Raw genomic sequence first — 24,781 nt, forward strand, 5'->3', positions numbered from 1 at the left:
GTGTGTCTATTCAAGGAGGGTGTCTGACTAATTGTTTTAGTGAGGTTTTTTATGCGAGCTGCAATAATGGGGAAGTTGTAATGTCCAGAAGATTTTAGTTTGACTGAAATTAGTGTTTCAGTTCAACACAATGCTGTAGGATTTCAGAGAAACTAATACAATCCATTGTCTTCCTGCAGAGACTGATGATTATGCTGAAATTATAGACGAAGAGGATACCTACACCATGCCCTCCAGTAAGTACGTCAGTAACAGCAGCCATCTGTCAGGGTCAGGGAGGAGGGAAATTGGGCTAAGGTTAAAGCGTATCGCAGCAATAACCTGGAGACGAGACTCCATTGCAACAACAGATGTTTTCTCTCTTTCCAAGTCTGTTAGATCAACACGCCATGCCTGTGAAAAAAGCATTCCTGTGTTTTTTTTTTTCTGTTTTGTTTTAATAACTATTTGCTTAAACCTCAGAAAGTTTGATAATTGGAAGTGAATGATGTATAAAAAAACTATTTTGTTTTGAAATGTTTTAATGTTATGAGATTCTATTGATCACTTAGTTGGTTTTGTTTTTTAATTTTATTTTTTACGTTTGCATGTAACTGTGACACAATTTATAGTTTATTTGTACTTCTGTTTATATTCCTTTTCAGATCTTAATCCAGTTAAGCATCGCAAATTCTTACATGTCTTAATTTACAGGTTATGATTTCACATGTTAAATTAAGTAGCCTAAGTGCAGTTTAAAATGGTATGCTGCAGATATTAGCACAGAAATGGAAGGTGCAGATTATTAAGATGTCAAATTGAAAAAAGCGCTACAAACTAAATATATGGTGTTACTGTATAGACTTTTCCATGGGAAATGATCATGTGCTAAACAGCCACAATCAGCTGAGTGGTAACGCATGCATCTCTATAAAAAGGTATCATCTGGGGAAGCCCCTACAAAGGATGTGATACTAGGAGAATGGAAAAATCACTTCTCAATGTACACTATATATTAAACTGTAAAAGATCCATTGTCAGGACCTAATTAGTATAATCTTCTCCACTTAACATCAAAGAGGCTTCTGCTCTAACACAAACTGGTTGAGTTGGCAAGATGGCCTAAAGCAATTTGACAGAACAGTGTTAACCTCTTTTTCTCTTGAGATTAATGAACTTTAAAGTAAATAGAGGAGAAGTGTGAGTCTTTATATACACACTTGTGAATTAACCTCACTTAGACCCATATTAAATTGAAAACTGCCAGTTGCAAAACAAAACCATAGTGACTCATGTTGAATCTAGATATTAGATGAGATAATTACCACAGACAAAAAGGTATGAGTACCATTATTTTTTGAGAATCACTTTATCATCTTACTGTGGAAATGTATATTTTACCAAGAAAATGTATCTGCACTGTAAACAATTCATCTTAATTCGAGATGCAAGCTATTGACCCCCAGCTGTAAAGTCAGACAGCTTTATGCTTCTGCTAAAAGGGAATATCATTGACTGAGCCTTGCGAGTCACTTAGCCAGCAGGAGTCAGTGCCCCAGTAGACTTCAGTGTCTTTTGATCGGACTGAAATACTTTGCATGATTAAATGTATCTAGTTAATAAAAATACAATAGCCATGTAAGATTGGGTTCTATTCACCTGTTGGCACATCAGGTGAGCCGCCAAACTAGTAATAGAGGTGTAAAGAAATGATTGTACCTGTGATTTTGAACTATTCTTGCAACTTTAAATGCAACTTGTAGTCATGATTGTTGTGTTCGTTTGAGATTAAAAACAAACACACACTGAAGTCAGTTTGGTGCACTGATCCTTGCACATGTTTGTTTTGTTTTAGTTTTTTATAGTTTACTCCCACCTCCCCATTATTTTCTCATGTCATGCTATTGCTGAACTCCATAACCCATTTAATCAAAACACAATGATATTAGTCTACCAGACGTCTTATGTGCTCTAAAAGACAGCTCTTTTGATTTCTCTTTCCATTAACTGCACTGCAGAAAGCTATGGATTAGAAGAAGGTAATGGTGTTCCTCTCTTTTCCTGTCTTTCAATGTTAACAGTTTGCCTGCTGCCTGTGATTGTGTAGCTATCTAATCATGTAAAGAGTAGGCCTATCTTTTATTTCTCTTTCTTCTAGTTTTTATCTTTGTAATCGTTTTATTTAGTATCGTGTGGACTTCTAAGATGTTTCTTGTTTTTTTTTAATCAACTGCTTACTTGGAATTATATATTTTGTATAATCTGTTACTAGTAAGAAAGAGGTTAAATGCATTAAAAAGGGCAAACACACTGGAGGTAATTTTAGCAGAAATGTATAATGTTTTTTTTAAGTGTGCATTGTTACAAAGAGATTTGTTTCCAAAGTCATAAAAAGAAAAAGAAAAAAGTGATAGTCGTTCATTTTCAGATCCTGACGCTGTAATTGAGGTTTATACAGAGAGCTGTTCACAGTCCCCATTTGAGGAAGAGAGAAGGAGGGTGGGGGTTTGGGGGGGTGAGAGATTCTGCTTTACTCTTTTATGTTGATTGGTTGTGACTTTCTAGATGATTTTGGCCTTGACTGGATGCAAATAGTAACCTCAAATGTAGAGCATGCATTGCAGGAGAGTTTTTGGACAATCATTGAGTAGTGCTGTATTTTGGTGCTTCCCTCGTAGTGCATGTGTTAGGAGGGGAATACAAAAAATTAAAAGTACAATTTCAGTGACCGACATACCAAGCATCAGTGTGCATGCATGCTGGACTCCTCGCTTTCTTTTACTTGAACATCGGAATGACAGACCTGCAAAAAAAATCTGCATGTGTGTGAATTTGTCAGTTATTTGATAAGTCCAGTCTGTGGCTGCAGTTAGTGGTCTACACTTGTCTGTAGTTCTGGGCAGGACTTTCTAAGGTAAAAGCAGAATGTTTGAATCCGGGCTATGCTACCAGCGGACCGTGGGCATGAGGTTCTTAGGGCAAGCACCCAATTGGCCGAGCAATGCTGGAGTTGTTTTCGGTGAGGTTGGCTAAGGGATTCTCAGCTCGCCACGCGCCAGTATCCCATTTTACTGGCAAAGCGCCTACAGGACTTGGCATCATCAGTAAGGGTTGTATTCATCCTCCAATTGGCATTATACCCCAGATCTTTGCCTTTCTCACTCAGAGTATGAGAAGAGTAGACAATTAGAAAATGCATGTCTCATTGGATAGCCATGGGTTTTCTCCACCACTACCAGGCCTTAACGCCTTGGATGCATTTTGAAAGGAAGCAAACTGAATGGAAAGCGATTTACTTGAATTAAAGATATTCCTGTGACTCATTCCACAGTTGCCAGATTTGTTATGACAAGAAAAAGATAGATACGGATTTTATTTTTAAAACATCTGTGCAAAACAAATTAACAAATGTCAAAAAGCCCACATATGGAAATTGTTATTTTTAGTTTTGTGTAGTTATTTTTTCCTCTTTGGAGTTGTGGTACTGTATTCTCTGGGCCAGGCATACAGAGAATACTAAAACACAACAGTGTAAAAATTTCAGGTCATAAAACAACAAAATATGAAAAAGTCCAAGGGGGGTGAATACTTCCTATAGCCACTGTACCTGTTGTGTTTCTGATTTAACTACAGTGGACTGCCGGATTTTACCTGGATTACCTAATACTGTGCGTGAACATCCTGGTACCTGGTGTTGTAGTGTAATAAAAATGAACAAGAGGTCCATATTGATAATCATAAAGGTTGCTTTTGGTTAATTTATGGTTTGTGCTGTACAGTGCACAGTCATTTTAAGGACTCATAAAATATCTCTGGACTGGTGTGGAATAAGGCTAATGGATTTCTTAGACCAACTTGTACCGCTGCATTGAGTGAAACAGATGTGCCTTTAACGGCTGTTCAGAGACAAACTATTGCTCATTCCACGACCTATAATCTGTTTTCTGAAAACTGACGTGTTTTTTCCCCTGCTGTTTTCAGCCAGGGACTATGAAATCCAAAGAGAGAGAATCGAGCTGGGCCGCTGTATTGGAGAAGGACAGTTTGGCGATGTTCACCAAGGGGTCTACATGAGTCCGGTACACATCCCTTTACTGTATCCACTATTCACACAGAAGAGCAGCTCACCTGAATTTTGATACTGCATGGGTCTAACAGAATGTTCTACACTAGTTTAAGTATTAATGGAAGTTCTTAGTGGTTTGGAGAATTAAAGCCAGTATGAAATGACAAGTTTGATTCACAAAACGAAATATATAAACGGAAATTTTACATAGATTATACTGCCCATATTTTCTTTTTGATTAGTTTTAAATCTCAAGAAATTGTCGAAGCTGTAGAAGGGAGCCATTCAAAATGAGCAGGATAAGAAAAGTGCTGACAAAGCTTTTCTTGTCCTGCTGCCAGACAGTAATATTTACCTAGTATCTCTGCACTGCACTCATAATATTAATGTTATGACAGAGGCTTATATACTCTATCACGTTCACAGTACTTAAAGTAATCCAACAATATTCTATTTTTATTTGGTTTATTATAAAATATTATAAACACGGTCACAGACAGGAAAAGTACTTATTTTTTGGTATCTTTTAATCCACACACAGGAAAATCCATCTCTGTCGGTGGCAATTAAAACATGTAAAAACTGCACTTCAGACAGCGTCAGGGAGAAGTTCCTGCAAGAGGCCTGTAAGTACCAGCTGTTGCTGCTTTTTCCATACAGTAACTTTGCTGCTGTCAGCCGCACTTGATTTGGGATGGAGGTTTGGGTTGGTATGGCAGGGTGTGCAAACTTAGGCTTGGAAGTATGGAAATCGCTTAGTTTTTCCCTCAGTTCATGTACCTTTACCCAATATTTTGCATTAATCAGAGTTTACCTCAGGAACCATTATAATTATTGTTCCCAAAAAATGTATTATTAAATACATAAAATGTGTCCACTGCTGCATACTCCGTGCAGTACATAAATGTTTTGTTAGTTCTCCCCTTTTTTTTAAGACTTTTGACTGTTAACAGAACTATCAGTCCCCTGTAGTTGCATTAGAAAGACTTCTTTATGTGGAGGAAATACCGAGACAAGGTGGGACTAGCTCTCCAGCATGTACAAAAATAAAGAAGGAAGCCAGTGGAATTTCTTGTTGGTTGTGGAGTACAGAGCACTGTTTGAGCTGGAGGAAGCCAGAAAAAGCATACACGAGTCTCTTTCAATTTTCCTGGCACTGCCTTTCACAATGCTGCTTTAAATACAGAAATAAGTTTACTTTTCAGAAACAGGGAAACCTTAGCTAAGAATCACCCCCTCTGTGGATATTGGAGGGCATTGACTGAGAAATTGTTTAAGTTCCAGTAGAGTTGCAGAAGTCAATGGAAAGTTGATCAGTAGAGCCTCCGAGCTATATGAGGCTAAACTAAAGCATGTTAAGATGAAGCAAAGGGACTTAGAAATTCATGGTATAGTACAGATGAGCATTGTTTTTCCAGGAATTTTAATGGATTAGGCATTAAATTGAAAGCTCTGGTGGGCTGCAGTGGTCTGTTGAAAAATGTTCTGACATAGGAGTTTATTATATACATTTCGTCTGTTCCAAAATGTCCAATGCAGACGTCCCCATGGTATTTTGGTGTTTGTCCACACCATGTATAATGGTCTCTGTCCCACCCACCTGGCTTACAGGATGTTTCTCAGCAGCTCTGTCACTGATCTTGAACGAAATGTCCCTCTTCCCCGGCAGTGACCATGCGGCAGTTTGACCACCCTCACATCGTGAAACTGATCGGTGTGATCACTGAAAACCCTGTGTGGATCATCATGGAGCTCTGTACCCTTGGGGAGGTAAGGGCCCCACGGTAGTGCCTGGCCCCTGTAATCTGTGTATTCCCTGTGCTCCTCATCACCCTCAGGACCAACATGACAGTGCAGGCCCGTCTGTGTTCTCTCACAGAGGTTATTATGACTTAGCTGCATGAATCCATGATTAGCCAGAAGAGTGCCGGGTGCTGGTGGACAAGTTATTTTGTGGTGCTATCTCACCCCCTTTCTCCTTAGGGTTTTTCTTGAGTAGACTAACCCCACCTCTTCCTGCACCAGGGTTGGGAATGTAATTTGTCTGGCTTTATAACTAAGCACTAACTACTGCCATCTGTTGGTGCTTGTATGATTTGTGTGCCTCCTTTAAAAGAGTCTTTGATGATAATATGTAATGTACATTGCATTTTCTGTCCCTTTCATCCAGTTTGATGGATTTTATTTTCTTCTCTTTGTGGTATTGTGACTGCCTATTAATTATATATATTAAAGTATTCTTACACTCCTACTGTCAGATATAACTTGAACAGATTGTGAGCTGCTGTCATGGTAAGGCCTGTTTGTTCTTTTTTCCCCCCCCATTTCTTTTGATGACAGTTGCGATCTTTCTTACAAGTAAGGAAATATAACCTGGACTTGGCCTCGCTGATTCTCTTTGCCTACCAGCTAAGCACAGCTCTCGCCTACCTAGAAAGCAAACGATTTGTACATAGGTAAGATGCATCACATACAAACAATGGAATGTAAGTTTCCAGTTCATTTACTATAAGCATGCTTTGAACATGTATTTCTGTCCACAGGGATATAGCTGCTAGGAATGTCCTGGTGTCTTCTACAGACTGTGTGAAGTTGGGAGACTTTGGGCTCTCCAGATATATGGAAGATAGTTCCTACTACAAAGGTACATGTCCCTTCATTTCTTCAGCATAATGCAAAACCTGTACTACTTTGTAATGCATTTTAACATATGGAAAAACATAAAACCGTTTGACCTTATTTCTGTTTAAATTAATTCAATCACATTTGTTCTCATTTAAAACAATTTATTTGTATATATCTGGACTTTGTTTCTAAAGCCTTGTGGAATTAAATGTCACACAATATGGGATTTGTTTGTAGTCATACCAGTGGAATTCTCCCTCAGGGAAACTAAAACTTATAAGACACTAGCATCATCTCCTGGTTCTTCAAGGTACTGCAGCCATTTTCTTCATTAATACATCTTGATGTGGACTTTCAATTACTGTGTTTGAATGCTCAGCATTTCCTTTTCTTGATCCAAGACTTTCATGTTTTGTCAGTGTTGGGATTTCCTTTTTTACCATAATGATAATGAGTTTGTTTTTATCAAAGCGTTAGCAACAGCCCATACATATTATGTGTTTTCAGCTTCCAAAGGGAAACTGCCGATTAAATGGATGGCTCCAGAATCAATTAACTTTAGACGCTTTACCTCAGCTAGTGATGTGTGGATGTTTGGTGAGTAAGATTTATGTTCATCTCAAAATGTCTAAAGTTTACATTTGTGCTATGTCTGTGTGTGCATCTAAATACACATATATATGCTGCTTTTCAGTGTATATTCAGGTGTTTTAAATCCCTGATGTTTTCTTTTATTTGGCTATTATTGATACACAGTTTACTAGCTGTAAAGTATAAACGAAATCTTCAATATCCACTCCATGCCACGCTGTGACCCAGAGCCAGAGTGCACCTCTGATGGCAGCCTGCTGTGTTCACAGGTGTGTGTATGTGGGAAATCCTCATGTATGGAGTCAAGCCCTTTCAGGGGGTGAAAAACAACGACGTCATCGGCAGGATAGAAAACGGAGAGCGACTAGCCATGCCGCACAACTGCCCTCCCACACTTTACAGCCTTATGACCAAGTGCTGGGCCTACGACCCCAGTAAGAGACCTCGCTTCACTGAACTCAAAGCACAGCTCAGGTAACGGCTACTGTTTTTCGGCATTGCTTTACCACTTTATTGTGGCGTGACAGGAAGCTTGTTTGCTTTTATTGTTTTTTTGCTTTCAAAACTTTCTTCAATCTATAGTTTCATTGAAGCCAGTTTCCTTGGCAAACCATTGTCTAGTGTGGCATCAGATTGTTTTAATATTTACTGATTCTAACTGCAGGAGGCTTCTTAAAGGTTCAGCAGGTAATGGCACTTGCTTAGAGCATAAGTTAAGACCTGTAGTCCCCAGATTGCTGCATTGAATCTTGGCCATGTCCATAACTGACATTAACTAGGATTCCCTATGAGCAGCATACAGTTTGTTTCAAGGGTGGGTGGGTTCAAAATCACATGGCGTTTAATTTCTTAGGCCCACTGTAGCAACCTACACTGATTACCAGGAACCTGTGATTTCTCTGTTATTAACTGAAGCTACATGTATTTTTCTGTCTGACACTTCAGCTCCATTGTTTGCAGAGTTGCAATTAAAAATTGCTGTTCCTCGGCTGTTTCCCCACAGGGTGTCACTGTTTCATATACATCTTGGAGGGCTTGTCCAGAGTTTCCCTGTTATTTGCAGAGCTGTTTATTTTTTCCCCTTAACAAAATATGTGGCAGTGGATTTGTGTGTTGAGTTGAGAAGAACAGCATTTTCTTCCCTCCCAGGGGTGCTAAATGAGGCTTCTGCTTTATCCTGTTTGATAGTGTTGCTGTTCAGAGTGGGATTTTCTCTGTGGATTCATATCTTGCCAGTCTGGGGCATATCCTGTCAGTGTGTGACCTCACTGCTGGCATAGCTACAATGAAAGCTCACATTGCCATGGTATTGCTGACGCCCTTCAACCTGAGGATCCTTGTGATTATACAACTGAAGATTACACTGTAGATAGATCTTTATTCTGGAATAAGACCAAACATTTTCATTATAGCTGGTAGTTTAAACCTTTTCTATGATTTGACTGTGTTTGGCCCTTCAGCTAGCTCTGCTGCTGGAGAGCATGACTGATGTTGTGTAGATCTAGACAGAGACATTTTGAAAATGAAAATATGTAATTTGGTTTCACTGTTAATGAGCCTGTATGACTCACACCTCCATTTGACATCAGCCTTGCATGGAGTTCTGCACTGAGTCGTAGTGGCTGTGTTCTTGGAAACCATGTAAATATTTATACTGTTAATACTATTTATATCATATCCACTCCTTAAAAGGCAATGACTGCAAGACTTTCAGTCTGAAGCAAGTTTTTATATAATAATAATAATTCAATATTTATATCAGACTAAGCAGAAATTCCTCAAGATTGATATGTTTCCCTCTGCAATTAACATTTTTTCGAGTGATGCACAAAAACATGGCAACCATTCAGCAAGCTCATTGGCTCATCTTAGATCAGTACTCTTTTATTATTTTTGTATGAATTTATGGATCATTGTAAAATAAGAGTATCAATATGAGAGAGAGAGACACGAGAGAGACAAGAGTTTTAAATGTTGTTGAGTCTTAATTGAACTGCTTCTCTCTGAAATGCCTTCTTTGTAAACTAGACATCTTACAGAGCACATAACAGCATTCTTGATAGTTATTGCAGCTGTTCGTTTTTTATATTTGGTGTTCACATCCCCATGAGTCTTGAATATTTTTAGTTCAAAGTCTGCCACTGCTTTCAAGATGTCATCTTGCATTAATGTAAGTGGTGTCTTTGGGACTGCTGTCTGTCTGACATCACATCTAGTTGCTGTAGCAACACTTTTATCTAAACTACAACTTGCCAACGGTTTGCCCATTCTTCCTCAGTCCTAAGAGATGTCACACTAACAGCAACGTCCAGGCCTCACCCTCTACAAGATCACTTTTGGGAGTTTAAACTGTTGAAGCAACACTTTGTAATGAATAAAACTATTCTCAGTCGCGTCTTGTCTAAGAGCTATTATTCACAACTTATAAGGCAGGCAGAATAACCTCAAGGTTTGCCTGCCAGTAAGAACAGTTAGGGTATGGAACAGATGACAGAGCACTTCCCACCTGTGTGAGGTTGCTGAAATCAGGCAGGTCAGAGCTCTGCGAGAGAGAAGGTGAGTCCAATGACTAACAGATTCAGAGACAGGGCACGACAGTGAATACATCTTTCAGTTGTTAGTGTTGTTGTATTCATTCCTGCCCGGAATGGTGGGCTGATCTCTGTTCACACATGTCTGTCTGTCCTCAGTTCCCCTTCGACAAGCATATCACGTTAACATTTTTTTTTGCTGCTTCCCTCTCACTGAGTTCCACTGGGTAGTCAAGGTGTTATTCCATTTTGTTTGTTTTCCTGTCAGTGTTTATAGTACTGAACTATTTCTATGCAGTTTATAAGTTATTTTTCCATGAATTTAGAGTTTTTCACCCCTCTTTCACTTATTGTTTAAAAAAATGGATCTCCAGTGGAGCCATGGCATGTTTAACAAGCTTTTGTGATTAGGAGCTTGACAAGTTAAAACCCAGTTGGGATCTGAACCTTTAGCTTTTGGCACAAAGAGCATGTCCTGCCTCTTGGGATAGCAGTACCCGTTTCCTCACAGACATGAAAACAGTGAATATGATGATAAACTTGGCTTGTTTACAGGCAACCTCATGAAATGTATGTAATGTAGTGCCCACTGGCTGTTCTCACAACTGTTTTTAAGATCCTGGGGTTTTATAGAAACTGTTTCCTATTCACGACCCAGGTAATTTACAGAGCCTTGAGTCCACTGGGGGATTGTAGAAGCTGTGTATAATTCAGCAGGGCTGTGGTAAACAAGACACTGCAGAATTAAACAAAGCTGAGAATTTAAAGCAAGAGCGAATTCACAAGGAGACGTAAGGAGGTGAGAAAAATAAGAATAGACGAGGAGGAGTTTTAACTACTTTAAAAGGGTCCTGCTAATGTAACATGGTGATCTTTTAATAGCCCTTTGTATGTCAGGAAACACTGGGGATGTTTTTCATTGGATTTCTGGGATGCAGCCACTGCAGAATATATTTTTTTTTTAAGTGAAATATTATTTTGGTCAGCCTTGGTTGCTAGTTCTTGGTAATCATATTTATTTATATGAAGCCTACTATGGTATAAGACTTCGCTCTACATGAAAGAGAGCTACATCATTTACACGTCTATTAAGTTGGGATGGTGATTAATTAAAATGTAATTCCAGTGCTCAGACTCTCGACCAGCAGTGTCTTCCAATTTTCTTTCTAATTTGAGTTCTTAGTAAATCTAATTATTTTCAGTTGGTTTTACTTGACCCCTCCCCCCCAGTCTTTTACAGTTGATAGCTCAAAAGATGTTGTTGAGTCAAGTATACGATCTTTAAAACGTTTCAAAGTTAAGAGAGAAATATTTAAATCATCCAGTTAATTGTGTAATTAGGCTGACTAAGTGCACAGGCCCAAAGTCATTGTAGCCTTCCAGGAACCATCATTTCAGACTTGTGCTGTCATCTCTGTTGAATAATGATTTATTTTTGGGAGCCACTGTGACATTCTAGTCTTTGATTTCTAGTTATGGAGCTGACTCGCTAACATTACAAACACTGATTCTGTTTTACATTGCAGCTCACTGTAAAGGAAATGCTGTATCAAGGAAGAATTCCTGCAATCTGAAACGAAAACAGTGCCAGCATTGATTTATGGCTTGCACAGCTCTTTCCCTCTAGAGGGTATTAAGAAGCATGCATTCCCTCTCTGGAAGCAGTTATTTATGGCACAGATATTTCCCAAAGTGGCATTGCTGTTTGTGTTCCCATGATGGTCTGGGAAGGAGCACATTCAGACTCTGTCCACCTCCAGAAATGTTGTGGCTCTCTTCTGGACCTCCTAAACGACAGCATGTCTAATAAGTATCATAAGATCATGTAAGACTTAAGTCCTCTTAAGGTAGTTGCCTTAGGATAGATCAAATGGAGGAAAAAAAAAAAAATAGCTTAAAGATATTTTTATGAACAGCATGAAAGAGCTATAATCAGCCCCCTTTAAGTTATTATACTTGGCTACCAAAGTAATAATCTGGATTTGTAATAAGTTTAAATATAGGGAGTAGCACTCTATCCTTGATATCCCTGGTCTGACCATAGATTTATATCAGAAATTATCTCCTGCACCAGTTGTAATGGGTTTTGCATGTCTGTCAACACCAACGGTCCCTTAATGTAATAATATAACTGCATGCAGCTGTTAAGTTGTTTTGTATTTTTGGTTTATCATGTCATTAGATATGAACCAAGGAGCTGAATTTTATCTGGCACAGACCTCAGTACAGTACAGTACAGTACAGCATGACTATGGCCAGATGCTACAAACTGGCACACACAGACACCACAGAATGAGACGAAATTCCTCATCTCGTTACAGCTCTGTAAAGTAATCATTTAAAAAGCCAGTGATTTACATATCTGCTGAAAGCCCGAATTAAATGTAGAACTCCAAATATATTTTCTCATTCCTGTTATCCTCCTCACTTTACATTTCAGCAGCATATCTCGAATACACATGCTTCTCTCCACCGAGTGAATGTATAGTTGGCATATGCATCCCATTACATAAAGTTTCCATCTTTGGAGGGATAAAGTATGATTAATCACAAGGTCATGGCGCACACAAGTGGAAGGGACACGGTTAATTTTTGAAATAGTCTGTCCAAATGTTCCATACCTTTCTGACTTTATTAGAGCTCTGTTGCGCCAAACGTTAACACGTTCACATCAGGCCAAATTGGCAAAGAAAGGACTGCCCTCAAACAACCTCTTCTGTGAAGCCTGAGTGTTTTACAAACTGCCCTGGTTTTTAAAAGCTGCCTGCCTAGGCTTTTATTTGGTGGCCAGCTGCCAAGTGTAACAATCTGCATAGCGGTGCTGGGAGGAGGGCGCATCAGAAGGCCAGTCTCTTTCTCGCAGCCTTCGATAAAGGCTCTTTTCACTGTGCACTGCAGTGGTAAGTCTTAGTCGTCTTTAATTGGTGCCTGCCTGTTGTCAGCTCTGGGTTTCTTTTCTGCTGTGTTGCTCCCAGCACTCACATGCTTTTGTATCTTACACCTAAATGGATACCGTTGTCAGCATAAGAAATGAGCCGTTTCCAGGTAATATGCGTCTTTCTTCTCCTTTCATTCTCTCTGTTGGATAGTATGGTATTTATTTTAAATGCATGGTGTCTGAACAATTGGAGCTGTACTATGGTCTTAACATGAATCGCTTTAATTCAACAATGCAACTATTTTTTTGAATGATTCTGAATGGATTACTTCCTCATTGTATGGTGTTTGTGGGTGTTGGAGATTGTGACTGGGTGTTAAGTAAACGGTATTGGTAATTGAGTGCGGTCTTATTGCAGGCTGTGGTCAATTACATGAACCCAGACTGAATCATTCATTGTAAATACAAGGTGCTTTCCAAGTGGAAGTAAAAGTATGTGAATGTAATTTCCTGTTAGAAGGCTGGAGTAGGAAAAGGACTAGTTGTGTCCAGACAGGACAGGTGGTCTCAGGGTTGAGCTATTAGTTTGTTCCTGAGGAACGTCTGACTGCCTGTCATTGGAAGAGCAGCCTAGTTTCCTGAAATAGCCCCTCGGTGTGCAGTAAGTGTTCAATGTCACAACTGAGACATTAATTTATTTATTTCTGTTCCAATTTGTTTCGATTTTCTATATTAACAAGACATTCCATGTACGGTCTAAATTAAAGCTTGCGACACACATTGCAATGCTCACTGTCGTAGTCTATATGAAACTGTACAGCTTATCTGTAAGCTGAAGCGATGTTAGAAGTGAGGTATTCACAGCAGTCCAAGTCTGCCCTCCCTGTATTCTGTATTATGAGTTACTATAAACTGATTGTTTTATAATGGATGTAGCAGACATTGAGGACAGGGAAATAGTTTTGTGTGTTTTCAAAGCTTGCCAAGTCCTATGTGTGTCTAACAGATCTTCACGTTGCTGGACTATGCCTTTGAAGAAAACGTTATTTGTATAAAAAAAAAAGGTTCACAATAATAAAGAGATTATGCAAATTAATAACGTGTATTCATATGATCAAAGTTACTTTATTCTGTTTGAATACTAATTATAGGGGACGTTTGGCCACATCTCAGTCTGGGATTTCAGAGGAGTGCACTAGATGAAAGCACAGTTTGTCCGGGCGGCTGACCTAAGCCCTCCGGTGCATGTTAGGTGTCTTTTCCGCTGTCTGAAACTGAGCTGTTATCCACCACTCATTGAGCATTAGTGTCTGCTAACAGTACTGCTTGTGAAGGCAAAATGAGAAGCATGCACAAAACAAAAACTGCCGCTGTTTGGATACGTTTTACAATCATCTCATTCTATCTAACTTTTAATCAAAAACGAACTTCCAAATGACACTCGCATACCGCAAGTCGATGTCTGTACTGCCATTTGAGTTATACAGCACCGTTTTCCATCAGGGAACTGTCTGAATTGATGCCTCAGCTTCAGACCGATTAGGAGTTCAGGGCTGTCTATTAATTAAGCACCTCAATGAGACTGCAGACAGACTGTATCCTCAAGAACCTTCCGCATTTAAAAATGTACAGGCATGATCTATAAACAGCAGAAATAGAAATTAATGGTGTATTTTTATTTTTACTCGAATCAAACTGATTTCTAATTCTCTGCTGATCTGAATGAACCTATAAAGTTGTATGTTTTTTATTTTATTTATAGTCTTCTGTTTTTGCTTTTGATGCAGCACGATATTAGAAGAAGAGAAAGCGCAGCAAGAGGAGAGGATCCGAATGGAGATGAGGCGTCAGGTCACAGTGTCGTGGGACTCTGGAGGATCTGACGAGGCGCCCCCCAAAGTAGGTATCCACTCAAGGTCTGACAGGGCTTTCTCATGACCTAGCAGCTGAGAGTATCTATACCTTCCATTGTTCAGCCTAGAAATGGTCTCTCTTCTCAGGTGTGTCCACCTGTTTGCCAGCTTGATAGAACACTGTGTTGGCAGTGTCTCTGATGAGAAGATTTTTTTTTTTTTTTAATTTGTAATTATTAGTCTCCTTTTTTCCAAGGCTACTTGCATGTGAAAAAACAATGGCATATAAAAGAAGCTGAAATCAAGTTTGGTATATTCGACAGTGAAGAATAATAGAAGATACTGCAATTGCAGTGCAGGATTAACAGGATTACAAATAACATTATCAGTAAGCACTTAGTCAAATTGCAAATTAAATTAAGTTTGTATGTGCAATGATTTTCTGTAGAGGGCAGTATAATGTAGCACTGCGTAGTATCAGTCATATAAATGTCTGTTTGTATGGCAAAACTCCTATTTAACAACCAGAGCTTCCTTTCAATGTGCAGTGTAGCTACCCCAGTCTACTAGATCCAACGTTACATGACAGCTGTGTCTCATTAGCTGCAATAGCTGTCTATAATTAGTCATATTAGCACTCTTGTTTTCAGAGTTGTGGTTAATAATGATATAACTAGTTTAGATGCACATAAATTCTACAGAATTTGCACTGAATCAATCTTTATCAAGCCAGTGTGTGTTCATTTTTTATCTTTATCACTGTCATTAAGTAATTATAATAAAGAATATGATGTTAATCACTGTTGGAATTTCACACCCATGTAGAAAGACTTGAGTTTACTAAAATGAGTAACCTAAAAAATGTTCGTAGTTATTTACTGAAGGTAAGTATGGCATCTTCATCAGTGGATTAGGTTTGGTTTCAGAATTGGGGGGGACGTGTCTTGGGAGGGGACAATGTAACATTCTGTCAACATTGGGAGGGACGCATCTCCCCCTAAACCTACGCCTATGTTCATCATAGTCATTAATGTCCTTTAACTCTGCTGAAGGTTTTCCATTTGTTTGGTATCATTTTGAGCTGCACTGGTTTTACTGAGTTGTAGGAATCTGCTCTTCTAATCTTCTGAGTCTGAGCAGTGATATAGATTGACCTCGTGAGTGTGTTTACGCCTTGTTCTCGCTGCATTACGCTCTGGCCTCATGTTTCTGTGCTTTCCATTCACACTCACCGCTGCTGTGTGTCCACATTGCTCCATTGGCAGCTTTGCTTCCTGCGTGTTGTCTACTGTGTTGCTTTTTTTTACCTACATTTTTGGTTTGTCTTTCTAATGTGTGCTTCTCATTGTACCTCTCTGCCCTGTGTGCCCGGCCGTGTGTTTTGCACCTGTGTGTGTGTGTCTCGTCTTGCAGCCTGCCCGCCAGCCGTCGTTGCAATACAGCCTTAGCTTGGACTGTCTGTCTGTGCCTGAACTCTCCCGCTGCGGCTCTCCGCTCTGTCTGTGCCTTAAAGAGCCGCCTGACCGGCGCCAGCACACCCTGGCCCTGCTGCCTCCCTGTGAGGGGCCCCACCAGGCCAGGCCCCCGGGCAGGCTGGTCCCTGTGCGGCCCCTGAGGAGGCCCTCGCTGTCCCCCTCTGGCCCCCGTGTGAGCCTCCAGCGCTCCCTGCCGCTCTGCTTTGATAGGCTGAACCTGAACCTGCAACGGCAGCTGATGACTGCCACTGCCAGCCAGAGACGACCCCAGGCAGGTGTTTGTAGGAGGAGACTGGCCCAGCATGGGAGAGAGGGGGTTCTAGATTATATATAGGTGTACATCTGTGTGGATGGATAGATAAATAGAATAAGCAGTGATCTTAAATATAGATCAGAAATGTATCATTTTTAGCTACGTATTCTCTGAGTCAAGAACAGTGAAGCACATGTCATAGATCAAACCACTCACTGTATTCATTATTTTATACTGATCACTCAGTCCCATTTAGCATCATTATTGTAATTGGTTGTCAGTTTGGTTCAGTTGGATATATAATTACTTAACTTTCCTAAAATCAAATAAATGTTGATCCTTCTCTTGTATATGTTAAATAAAGTCAAGATGCTAGTGAGCTGATCTTTTACATCAATGTAGTTCTGTTTGTAGGATAGAAATGACAGCATGGCTTTTTCGTATGGGTTACCAGGGTTCCCATGAGTCATGGAAATCCTGGAAAAGTCATGGAATTTGAAATGTCATTTGCCAGGCCTGGAAATGTTTTGAAAACCGTAAAATATCCATAAAGTTTTGGAAACGTCATGGAAGTTTTAAATTGACCTGAAATTCATGATCATATTATTTTTGTTCATAAGCTTATCATTAATGTAAATTGTAAAATCTGAATTAGCCCTTTTAGATGATGAGTCCTAAAATAGCTGGCTGTGCCCACTCTGATTTACTCTATCAGATATATTTGTCATTTTTCAAGTTGTAGCCCACATTTATCTACTAAATCCCACAAAAATCTGAAGTTTACATTATAGTGGTTGTGACTACCTCATTTAAATACACCTATATATAGTCATGGAAATTTGGTAATGGAAAAGTTTTGGAATTTCATTGGTATAAATTAGTGGGAACCTTGGGTTACATAAAAAAACAACTCATGTAGAGTTATTTATCATGTTATTATCCGTGCATAAATATATACCTAATGTTTTTAAATGACTGCATGTTCTTTGCATGCTCAAAATGGAATGCATTCAGATAGGGGGATTCTTGTAGAGCTATTCTTGTAGAGGTATGTAACTCATTATTAATTATAATTTCTTCCATTGTACCATTCTTCACTAGATGTGGTATATGCTTCAGGCATGAAAAGTAAAACCCTGTAAAGCATCTTAGTACAGTTGCCGAGTACATCCCGGGCCGCCCCCCCTCCCCAGAACACAAGCACTGTGATGCAAGTCGGTCTGAAGGTGTGTTCTGAAGTCCAAACACACAGTGTGGACTCCAAAGAACGGCAGTGTTGTGTAGGGAGCACCTATTGGGTCTTTCATGCAGTCGTTGGCTCCGCTTGCTCCTCTCCCAGTGCTTTTGTGAGGGATATACTCTCATAACTGATATACAATTTTTGCAGAATGCAGAAGTCTATTTTATTAATTCTTCTCCCAAAAGAACAAACATTTGCATAAAACAGAATACAATTTGAAATGCACTTTAAATTATTTGTATAAAGTGCCTGTGTGTTTTCATTCAGAATCTATGGCCACCATTCCTGTATGTTAGTACTGTATGTTTTTTATCTTTCATTTATTTATTTTACTCCCAAAGGTTTAGTCTTAAGACACTTTCTGGTTCTGAAAGTATCTCTTCCCTTCTTGGGCAACAGATGTAATATATATAACCTACAACAACAATTATCTGTTACTAAATCTGAAAGAGTGAAGAAATTAAGAATGTACATCCAGAAACGTGTTCTTTTGCTCCCATTTCCATACCATTTATGTACTATTACTGTGTGCTCTGTACTTCCCGTTCTTCTCAAACCTCAATAAACAGACAACACAATACTAAGTGCAAGACATTGACATTTTAACTAACTGCTTGCTTAAATTTTTCTTTGCTTTTCCCCCACCCTCTCTAGTGCATCAGATCAGTGCATCTGATTTTCCCACTAATGTTTTTTGGGGGTGGGGGGGGGGGGGGGGGGTTGTCTCATAGACGCTAACCACAAATGTCACAGACAACTGTGTTAAAGTGACATCTTTATTCATAGATTTTTCCTCTTCCTCTGTTTTTAGCCCAGCAGACCAGGATACCCCAGTCCCAGATCGAGTGAAGGATTTTACCCCAGCCCTCAACATGTAGTGCAGCACAATCATTATCAGGTAAAAAATAATAATGCTTAAAATCTTATCATGCAAACCTAGGTCATGTCAAAGTAAGTTTAAATATGTATTTTTTTGCCAAGACAAAGTATTCTCAGTTAACGACCCGCATTGTGTTAATGACGTTAAAGTATCTTTGAGTATTACAAGTTGTATGACTGTCAAGAAGTGCTGTTAAGATCTGCCAGGTATTTATTGTTAATTATTAGTTTAAACATTAACAGAACTACTCCATATACTTATATTTCCTCCTTCTGGGGTCTGTATTTGAATATAAATTTTGCAGGTATGCAAATTATTAATTTTATAAACCTATAGGTGCTATGCATCTATTTACTTAAACTCGGTTGTTATTACAATACACCTTCTGAAATAGTTTTACACAACAGAATGTGAAGATTGCTAAAATAAACATTCAAAATGATCACTTGCTACAATTTATTTAGGTATCATCTGACAAGTGAGAGCAAATTCTGTGATTACTTAGCTTGTCATTCCCATTTTAGTTTCTCATGAACTCCAGAGTGAAATTGTTAAGAGCAATTGCTCAGCTTTGTTAATGACATGTGAGCTGCTCAGAAATTGTACTGAGAGCAAGCATTTCCTGTTTTTGTTTGTGTTGTTGTGCTCTTATGTTTGTTGTAATTATGGATATTAAGTCCTGCCTGTTTCAGTGTTGAAATATGTAGTGTTGGGTGTTTCAATCTGCAATTATTAAACTCCTATTCTACTTGAAAATAAGTATTGTAATGAAAGTGAAGATTTCTGATTACATTGTAACCACCATGTAAATGTGCTGACTGAACTCTCAAAAAAGCAGATATTGAGGTGGAGGTCTATCTTGTGTTTAGTTGTATTAAACAGCACTACAATTTTCCTTACTAAACGATGCCAAGTAGTACATTTTTTAGATTGAGTTTTCCAAGTGTCCATTTTAAAGGTAAAAAGTAGGGTTACTTAATTTGTAAGTCAGAACAAAGTGCATGTTTAATACTTTCAATAGTGACAGGGGGTACACATTGGGGTTGTTAAAGCAGCTGACTGGGTTTTCCAAGAGAGGCAAGGGCCTAATATCCAGTTGAATGAGGTGTATCAGTCTGCACCCTGCTTGTGTCCTGTTCCTGAAGCACCAGGAACAGGAATGTTTCTATAATGAAGAGTGCAGATTCTTTTCTTCCTCCTACTCAGTGGGATTTGGTGTCCTTGTGCTCCACAGGTGTCGGGATACTCGGGCTCCCACGGCATGTCTTCAATGCCAGGCGGAGTGTATCCCCCACAGGCTTCCGTACTGGATCCCCACGATTCCTGGAGCCACCACAGGCCACAGGACATTCCCATGTGGTCTCCCAACATGGAGGTGAGGACCGCGGCATGCTGCATCTGTGGTGGCTGTCACACAAGCCAGGGATTTGAGCTTCAGTATTCCAAATCGCCAGGTGTTTGATATGGTGTAAAGCTTTGTGTAACCCTTCACTGCGCCAGGGTTGTGGATCGGTCAGTGTCGGGATGCGGGGGAGCAGAGGAGAAGGGCTGTGCTGATTTGTGTCCATCTGTAGGATGGCGGGGCCCTGGATCTGCGAGGGCTGGGCCAGGGGCTGCCTACACACCTGATGGAGGAGAGGCTGATGATGCAACAGCAGCAGATGGAGGAGGACCAGCGCTGGCTTGAGCAGGAGGAGAGGTTCTTGGTAATGTCCCCTTACCCTTCACTTTCTTCCACAGCATTTCACTTTAGGATGGATGTCTACTGTGTATTTGCTCTCACAGTTAATCCTTTTGCCGTTTTAAATTGAGTTACCAGAGTCCTTTCCAACCTCCTTCATGGTTTTGCTGGCTGCTTTTGGTTGTTGTCGTGCGATACAGATGGAATAATAATCCCGAGGCCTGTGTGAGTCGAGTCCCATTTCAAAACAAATCTATAAATCCTCCTGGAAGTGAGCCGTGCGAGGAATGTCACCCAAGCTTTCAAAACTATTTCTGTTATCCGCCAGCATGTGAAAAGTTGCGCTTTTAACTGGTAAAATGGTGATTGAATATTGTTTTGTCCTGTTCAGTTCCACTTCTTAAAGTTTTAGAGAAGTCCCTCCTCCCTCCCTGGTGTTTCTGGTTTTATGCTTCCTTTTATCAGAGTCAGGGGTAAACTAAAGCCCTAAACACAACCCACCAATTTCCAAAACTTTGTGAAGAGTTTGGGTAAAGCCTGCATATCCAATTAATCTTTGGTTATTGACTGAGAACTAGGAATGCATTGGAGTACTGAAATCACTGCCAGTAATAACTTAACTCTTCTTATACAGGATTGCCAGAGCTTGAGACATTCTCGGGTAACAGTATGGACATGCTTTGTTTATTTTTATTTTCTTTCTGGCTGGGCTAATGATTTACAGTGAAGGAAACCTCAGTGTCTTCCAATGTTTTCCTGTGGAAAGTCAATGATCACTGTTGTTTTCTTTGTAACCACTATTAGTGTGTTGGAGGATTGGTCTTGAATAATCGCTTACCCGGAGACGTGGAAATCTTGTGGTCTATCCCACTGGCTATGTGATCCTGATAATCATATAGCCACTTGGACAGTTGATGAGTCTGGTGGTTGTATTACCTGCTTTCTAAGGTTCAATGTATTGAGATATAGAATAGGAGCATTTACATTTAGTGTTGGTGTGTTTTGTGTTTTTAGTTTTCTATTGTTTATTTTGTTGCCTATATCATTAGGGACATATTCCATATGCTCTTTTTTGAGAATATACTGTCCAGAGCTGTGTAATGCTCAAAGGTTTATTATCACTGTTCTAGCCAGCACTGATGTTAAAGTCTTCAATACTTTTCCATTCAGTTTGTGATGTAAACTTTGATTTGTTCTGAGAGTTTTGTTTTTTTGGTAATGTGATACTTAATGTATTACTTGAATTGTTTTCTCATTTATTTTGTTTGTTTTGTTTATTTAATGGCCATTGCTTTTGTATCATATAACAATGGATTTGAAGAATGGACTGAAACAAACTCTGGAGTGAGGAAAACCAAATGTGGACAAATGACTGAATCTGGTCTAATCTGTATGAAATATACTATTATTGACACTATAATATAATATAGTGCTTATCTGCGTATGTATGCTGTTTAGGTCTGTTAATTCTTTATAATCTACCCTTGTTTGACAAATTCTTATGTTTTGGAGCTATCCAGCACAGGGTGCTGTTTAGTACAGTCTTATATTTCATATGATTTCTGTATGTGTCCTGGTAACCTTTCATGTAATATTATTCTAATCTATTCTAATTATGTATGATCATTTTTGGAAGGTTTAAACCTACCTGGCACCCAGCAAGAATAATATAATACAAAACTGTTACAGGTTAAAGGACAGTTTTGAGGATAGATTCTGTTAAATAATAATAGGTAATTTTGTTTCAGGTAAACTACATTTAATGAAAGTAATGTACTGGTTTTGATAGCTGTTGTAGTTCCAGATCTGCGAGCAATTTATTTATAAAGATTACAGTTATATTCCTCTGAACAAAATTGAGAAGATAAGGCATTGTAAAGTTCCCTCAAGGCAGTCATTAAAGTCTGCTAAAACAGCATCAGAAAAGTTAATAAAATGACATTGCTAAAATATTACTCACTAAATTGCTGGAAATTGTCCTACCACACCTTATTTAAACCAGAGCTTTCAATACTCAATGTATGTCAGCTTTTGCTGTGAAATGTAGACCTTCTGTATCTCTATTTATATCATTAAAAAGGGCTGTTTTATCCACTAAGCTTAGTAAGTGCAGAAAGACATGCATCAAAGAGTTTAAGAAATAGAAAATGGAATGCTTCAGTTTTGTTTCCTATTTTGTCCATTTGCTCAGTTCCACTGTTTAGGAAAAAAAATCAGGCACAATTTATGTCTTTGCAGTTCATGCAGATAATCTCTTTTTCAGCATAGTAACCAAGAAGAATTGTGCACTGTTGGTTTTGGTTTATAGTTTACTTTTGGTCATAGCTGGATAAAAAAAACAAGGATATTTGTTTATTTAATTGCTGTGGGAGTGATAGCTGGGAAAATAATATTTTCCTCGACAGAAAGACTATGCTGGCCAAAGTATAAATGGGAGAAAGCAGAGGACAGATGTCATGTGTAGTTATAAGATCACAGGCAGTGCGCACTGTGTGAGAGAGGCTGAGTAAGCTGGCTGCGTGTTCCCTCGACATGAATCAGCCAAGTACATATAAGCCTTCCTCCGGCAGGAAACCGGAATTAATGCACTGCCCTTCTCATCCTGCCGATGGAATTCCTTGCTGCTCACTCTGCTCTTACACACAGCGACGCTCCCACTGAGACAAACACAGAGGATGCAGGTTTTCAAGTCCTGCTTTGGAAAACTGGTACAGAAAGGGGGGGCAATTTTTTCCTTTTTTTATTGAATGGTTGGCAAGCAGCAACAACTGACAAGAAGACAGTTATGATGAGAGAGAGTATAAAAACGCTTGAATGCTTAAGTCTTCTGCTCTGCTCCAGGGATTTCTTTATCGGAGCATGCCGACTCCTTATTGAACTAGCACAGTGAGGCAAAGAGAGTGAGGGTCAGGTGAAAGGTAGGAGTGGTGTATTGCTGCTGCTGCCACTGTGCCACTGTGGCTGTGCTGTTCTGAGTCCTGATTCACAAACGTGACCATGGGACAAGGGGATGAAAATGGGCAATACAGACAGCACTGCACTGGAGTTTATAACCAACTGCTTTTTAATAATGATCTGAAAATATACATGTATCTTTTTTACATTTCTTGAAAATGGACCTTGTTTGTTGGTGAAAATCCTTGCTTTTCTGAAGAGCTGTTTATTTGTAGCATGTTAATTCTATGTCCTCTTCTCGTCAGAAGCCAGACCCAAGGAATTCCAGGGGCAGTATTGACCGGGAGGACGGCAGTCTCCAGGGCCCGGTTAGTTTCTGGTGCTTTTGTTTGTTTTTCCAGATGTAATTGTTCACAGGCACGGGGGATTTCACATTCTCCCGTCTCACACGCTGTTAAAGGTTTCCATCAAATGATACTACCAGTCAGGCACACACATACAAAAAATATACATGCATTCATACATACTGGACATGCATACAAATATGTCTGGGCAATTCCACACCTCATTGTAATATGGGTATCATATGTGTTTGTTTTGTGTTTATCTAATAATATTAATAATTCTTAAATGACACCGAAGCTGTGTGTTTGTTCAGCAAAATAACTAAATTCAACACAATAATGGAATTAAGCAATACATTTGTTAAGCTTTGTTGTTTATTAAAACATGTTTCTTGTGAAAACTGTAAGTTGCGCTGGGTAAGGGTGTCTGCTAAGAAATCGATAATAATAATAATTGACATACAGGAATATGTATCCTAGGACTGGAGTTCTGTTCAAATCTTTTGATGTGGATACAATGAGCCTGTATTTGTTAAGGAGTGTTATTCATTTTAAGTTTGCTAAAGCAGTCTAAGAGCTATTCAAGTATTTAACTTTTTTTCTGCCAGTATGAAGCAGGCTTGTTCAAACATTCTCCTTCCCATTAATGCCTGGGGCTGTACTGAGCAATGCCTCTCCTACCAAATAATAGTGCTGTTTAAAAACAGTTCGTCACACACCAGCCAGTAGTGCCGTACCACGTCAGAACACATTCATTTTGACTTTTCGTTTCATAGTTTGTTTTTATTGCAGCACCCTAAAGATGGGATTTGTTTTTGGTATGAATAAAAGTGGCACACAGATGTAATCTAGGTAGTAAAGTGAATCACTAATAAGTGCTACTTTTACTGCTTTAGTGAATATTGTCTCTCTAGTGGACTTTCTTGGCTGGAAAAGGGGGAAACCAAAGCCAGTAAAGATGAGGGTGGTTATGGTATTAATGATAAGCTGGGGGGGTTATGATTTATTTGCATATAATCCTTCCTTAAAGTAACATATGCTTGGAACTGACATGTTAGAAACACAGTATAAAGTGATCAGTGCTGTGAAGGTTAAATTTTGATTTATTTATTTTCCTATTAAATTAGTGGAGTGCTGGGCTGAGGGCCATGCTATCTGCTCATGGAATTTAGTTTTGGATACCAGTCTGTTTACAAGAACTTGTTTTGCATTCTTGATGAGACTTGACTTTAATGGATCCTCCTTGTGCAAAAGAAGTGTATTGTGGGTTGTCTGCTTGAATAAAGTCCTGCAGTGGAAAACAGAGGAGCAGCACCAAATCCTTATATTTGACGGTCATTTTTCAATGGTTTGTCCTCCAGAGCAAGAAAGCAACTGGCATTGTTTAAATATAAAGAGGTGTGGAAAAGGCATGCTTGTTATTTTTCAATGCAGGGAATTTGGATTAGTTTGGGTTTGTTAGTTCATCTCTCGTTATTATGGTTTGAGAA

The 24,781-nt window shown here is 39.2% G+C and overlaps 1 protein-coding gene across 14 annotated transcripts in view; it reads left to right on the forward strand.

The window, feature by feature from the left end:
* LOC136760427 (focal adhesion kinase 1) overlaps positions 1 to 24,781 on the forward strand; it is a 127,033-nt gene that overhangs the window by 95,567 nt on the left and 6,685 nt on the right. For 8 of the 14 annotated variants that reach the window (XM_066715821.1, XM_066715824.1, XM_066715825.1 and 5 more), the window contains 14 exons: positions 180 to 236; positions 1,998 to 2,018; positions 3,961 to 4,058; positions 4,587 to 4,671; positions 5,715 to 5,815; positions 6,386 to 6,501; positions 6,589 to 6,689; positions 7,178 to 7,267; positions 7,531 to 7,735; positions 14,458 to 14,569; positions 18,303 to 18,389; positions 19,606 to 19,746; positions 19,946 to 20,077; positions 23,253 to 23,315. In XM_066715821.1, the coding sequence (XP_066571918.1) occupies positions 180 to 236; positions 1,998 to 2,018; positions 3,961 to 4,058; positions 4,587 to 4,671; positions 5,715 to 5,815; positions 6,386 to 6,501; positions 6,589 to 6,689; positions 7,178 to 7,267; positions 7,531 to 7,735; positions 14,458 to 14,569; positions 18,303 to 18,389; positions 19,606 to 19,746; positions 19,946 to 20,077; positions 23,253 to 23,315 (1,409 nt within the window). The remainder of the gene's footprint in view (positions 1 to 179; positions 237 to 1,997; positions 2,019 to 3,960; positions 4,059 to 4,586; positions 4,672 to 5,714; positions 5,816 to 6,385; positions 6,502 to 6,588; positions 6,690 to 7,177; positions 7,268 to 7,530; positions 7,736 to 14,457; positions 14,570 to 18,302; positions 18,390 to 19,605; positions 19,747 to 19,945; positions 20,078 to 23,252; positions 23,316 to 24,781) is intronic. The other 6 variants (XM_066715823.1, XM_066715826.1, XM_066715827.1 and 3 more) reach the window with 3 other exon arrangements.

The sequence above is a fragment of the Amia ocellicauda genome, chromosome 10 (assembly GCF_036373705.1).
Source record: "Amia ocellicauda isolate fAmiCal2 chromosome 10, fAmiCal2.hap1, whole genome shotgun sequence".
Classification (NCBI taxonomy): Eukaryota; Metazoa; Chordata; class Actinopteri; order Amiiformes; family Amiidae; genus Amia; species Amia ocellicauda.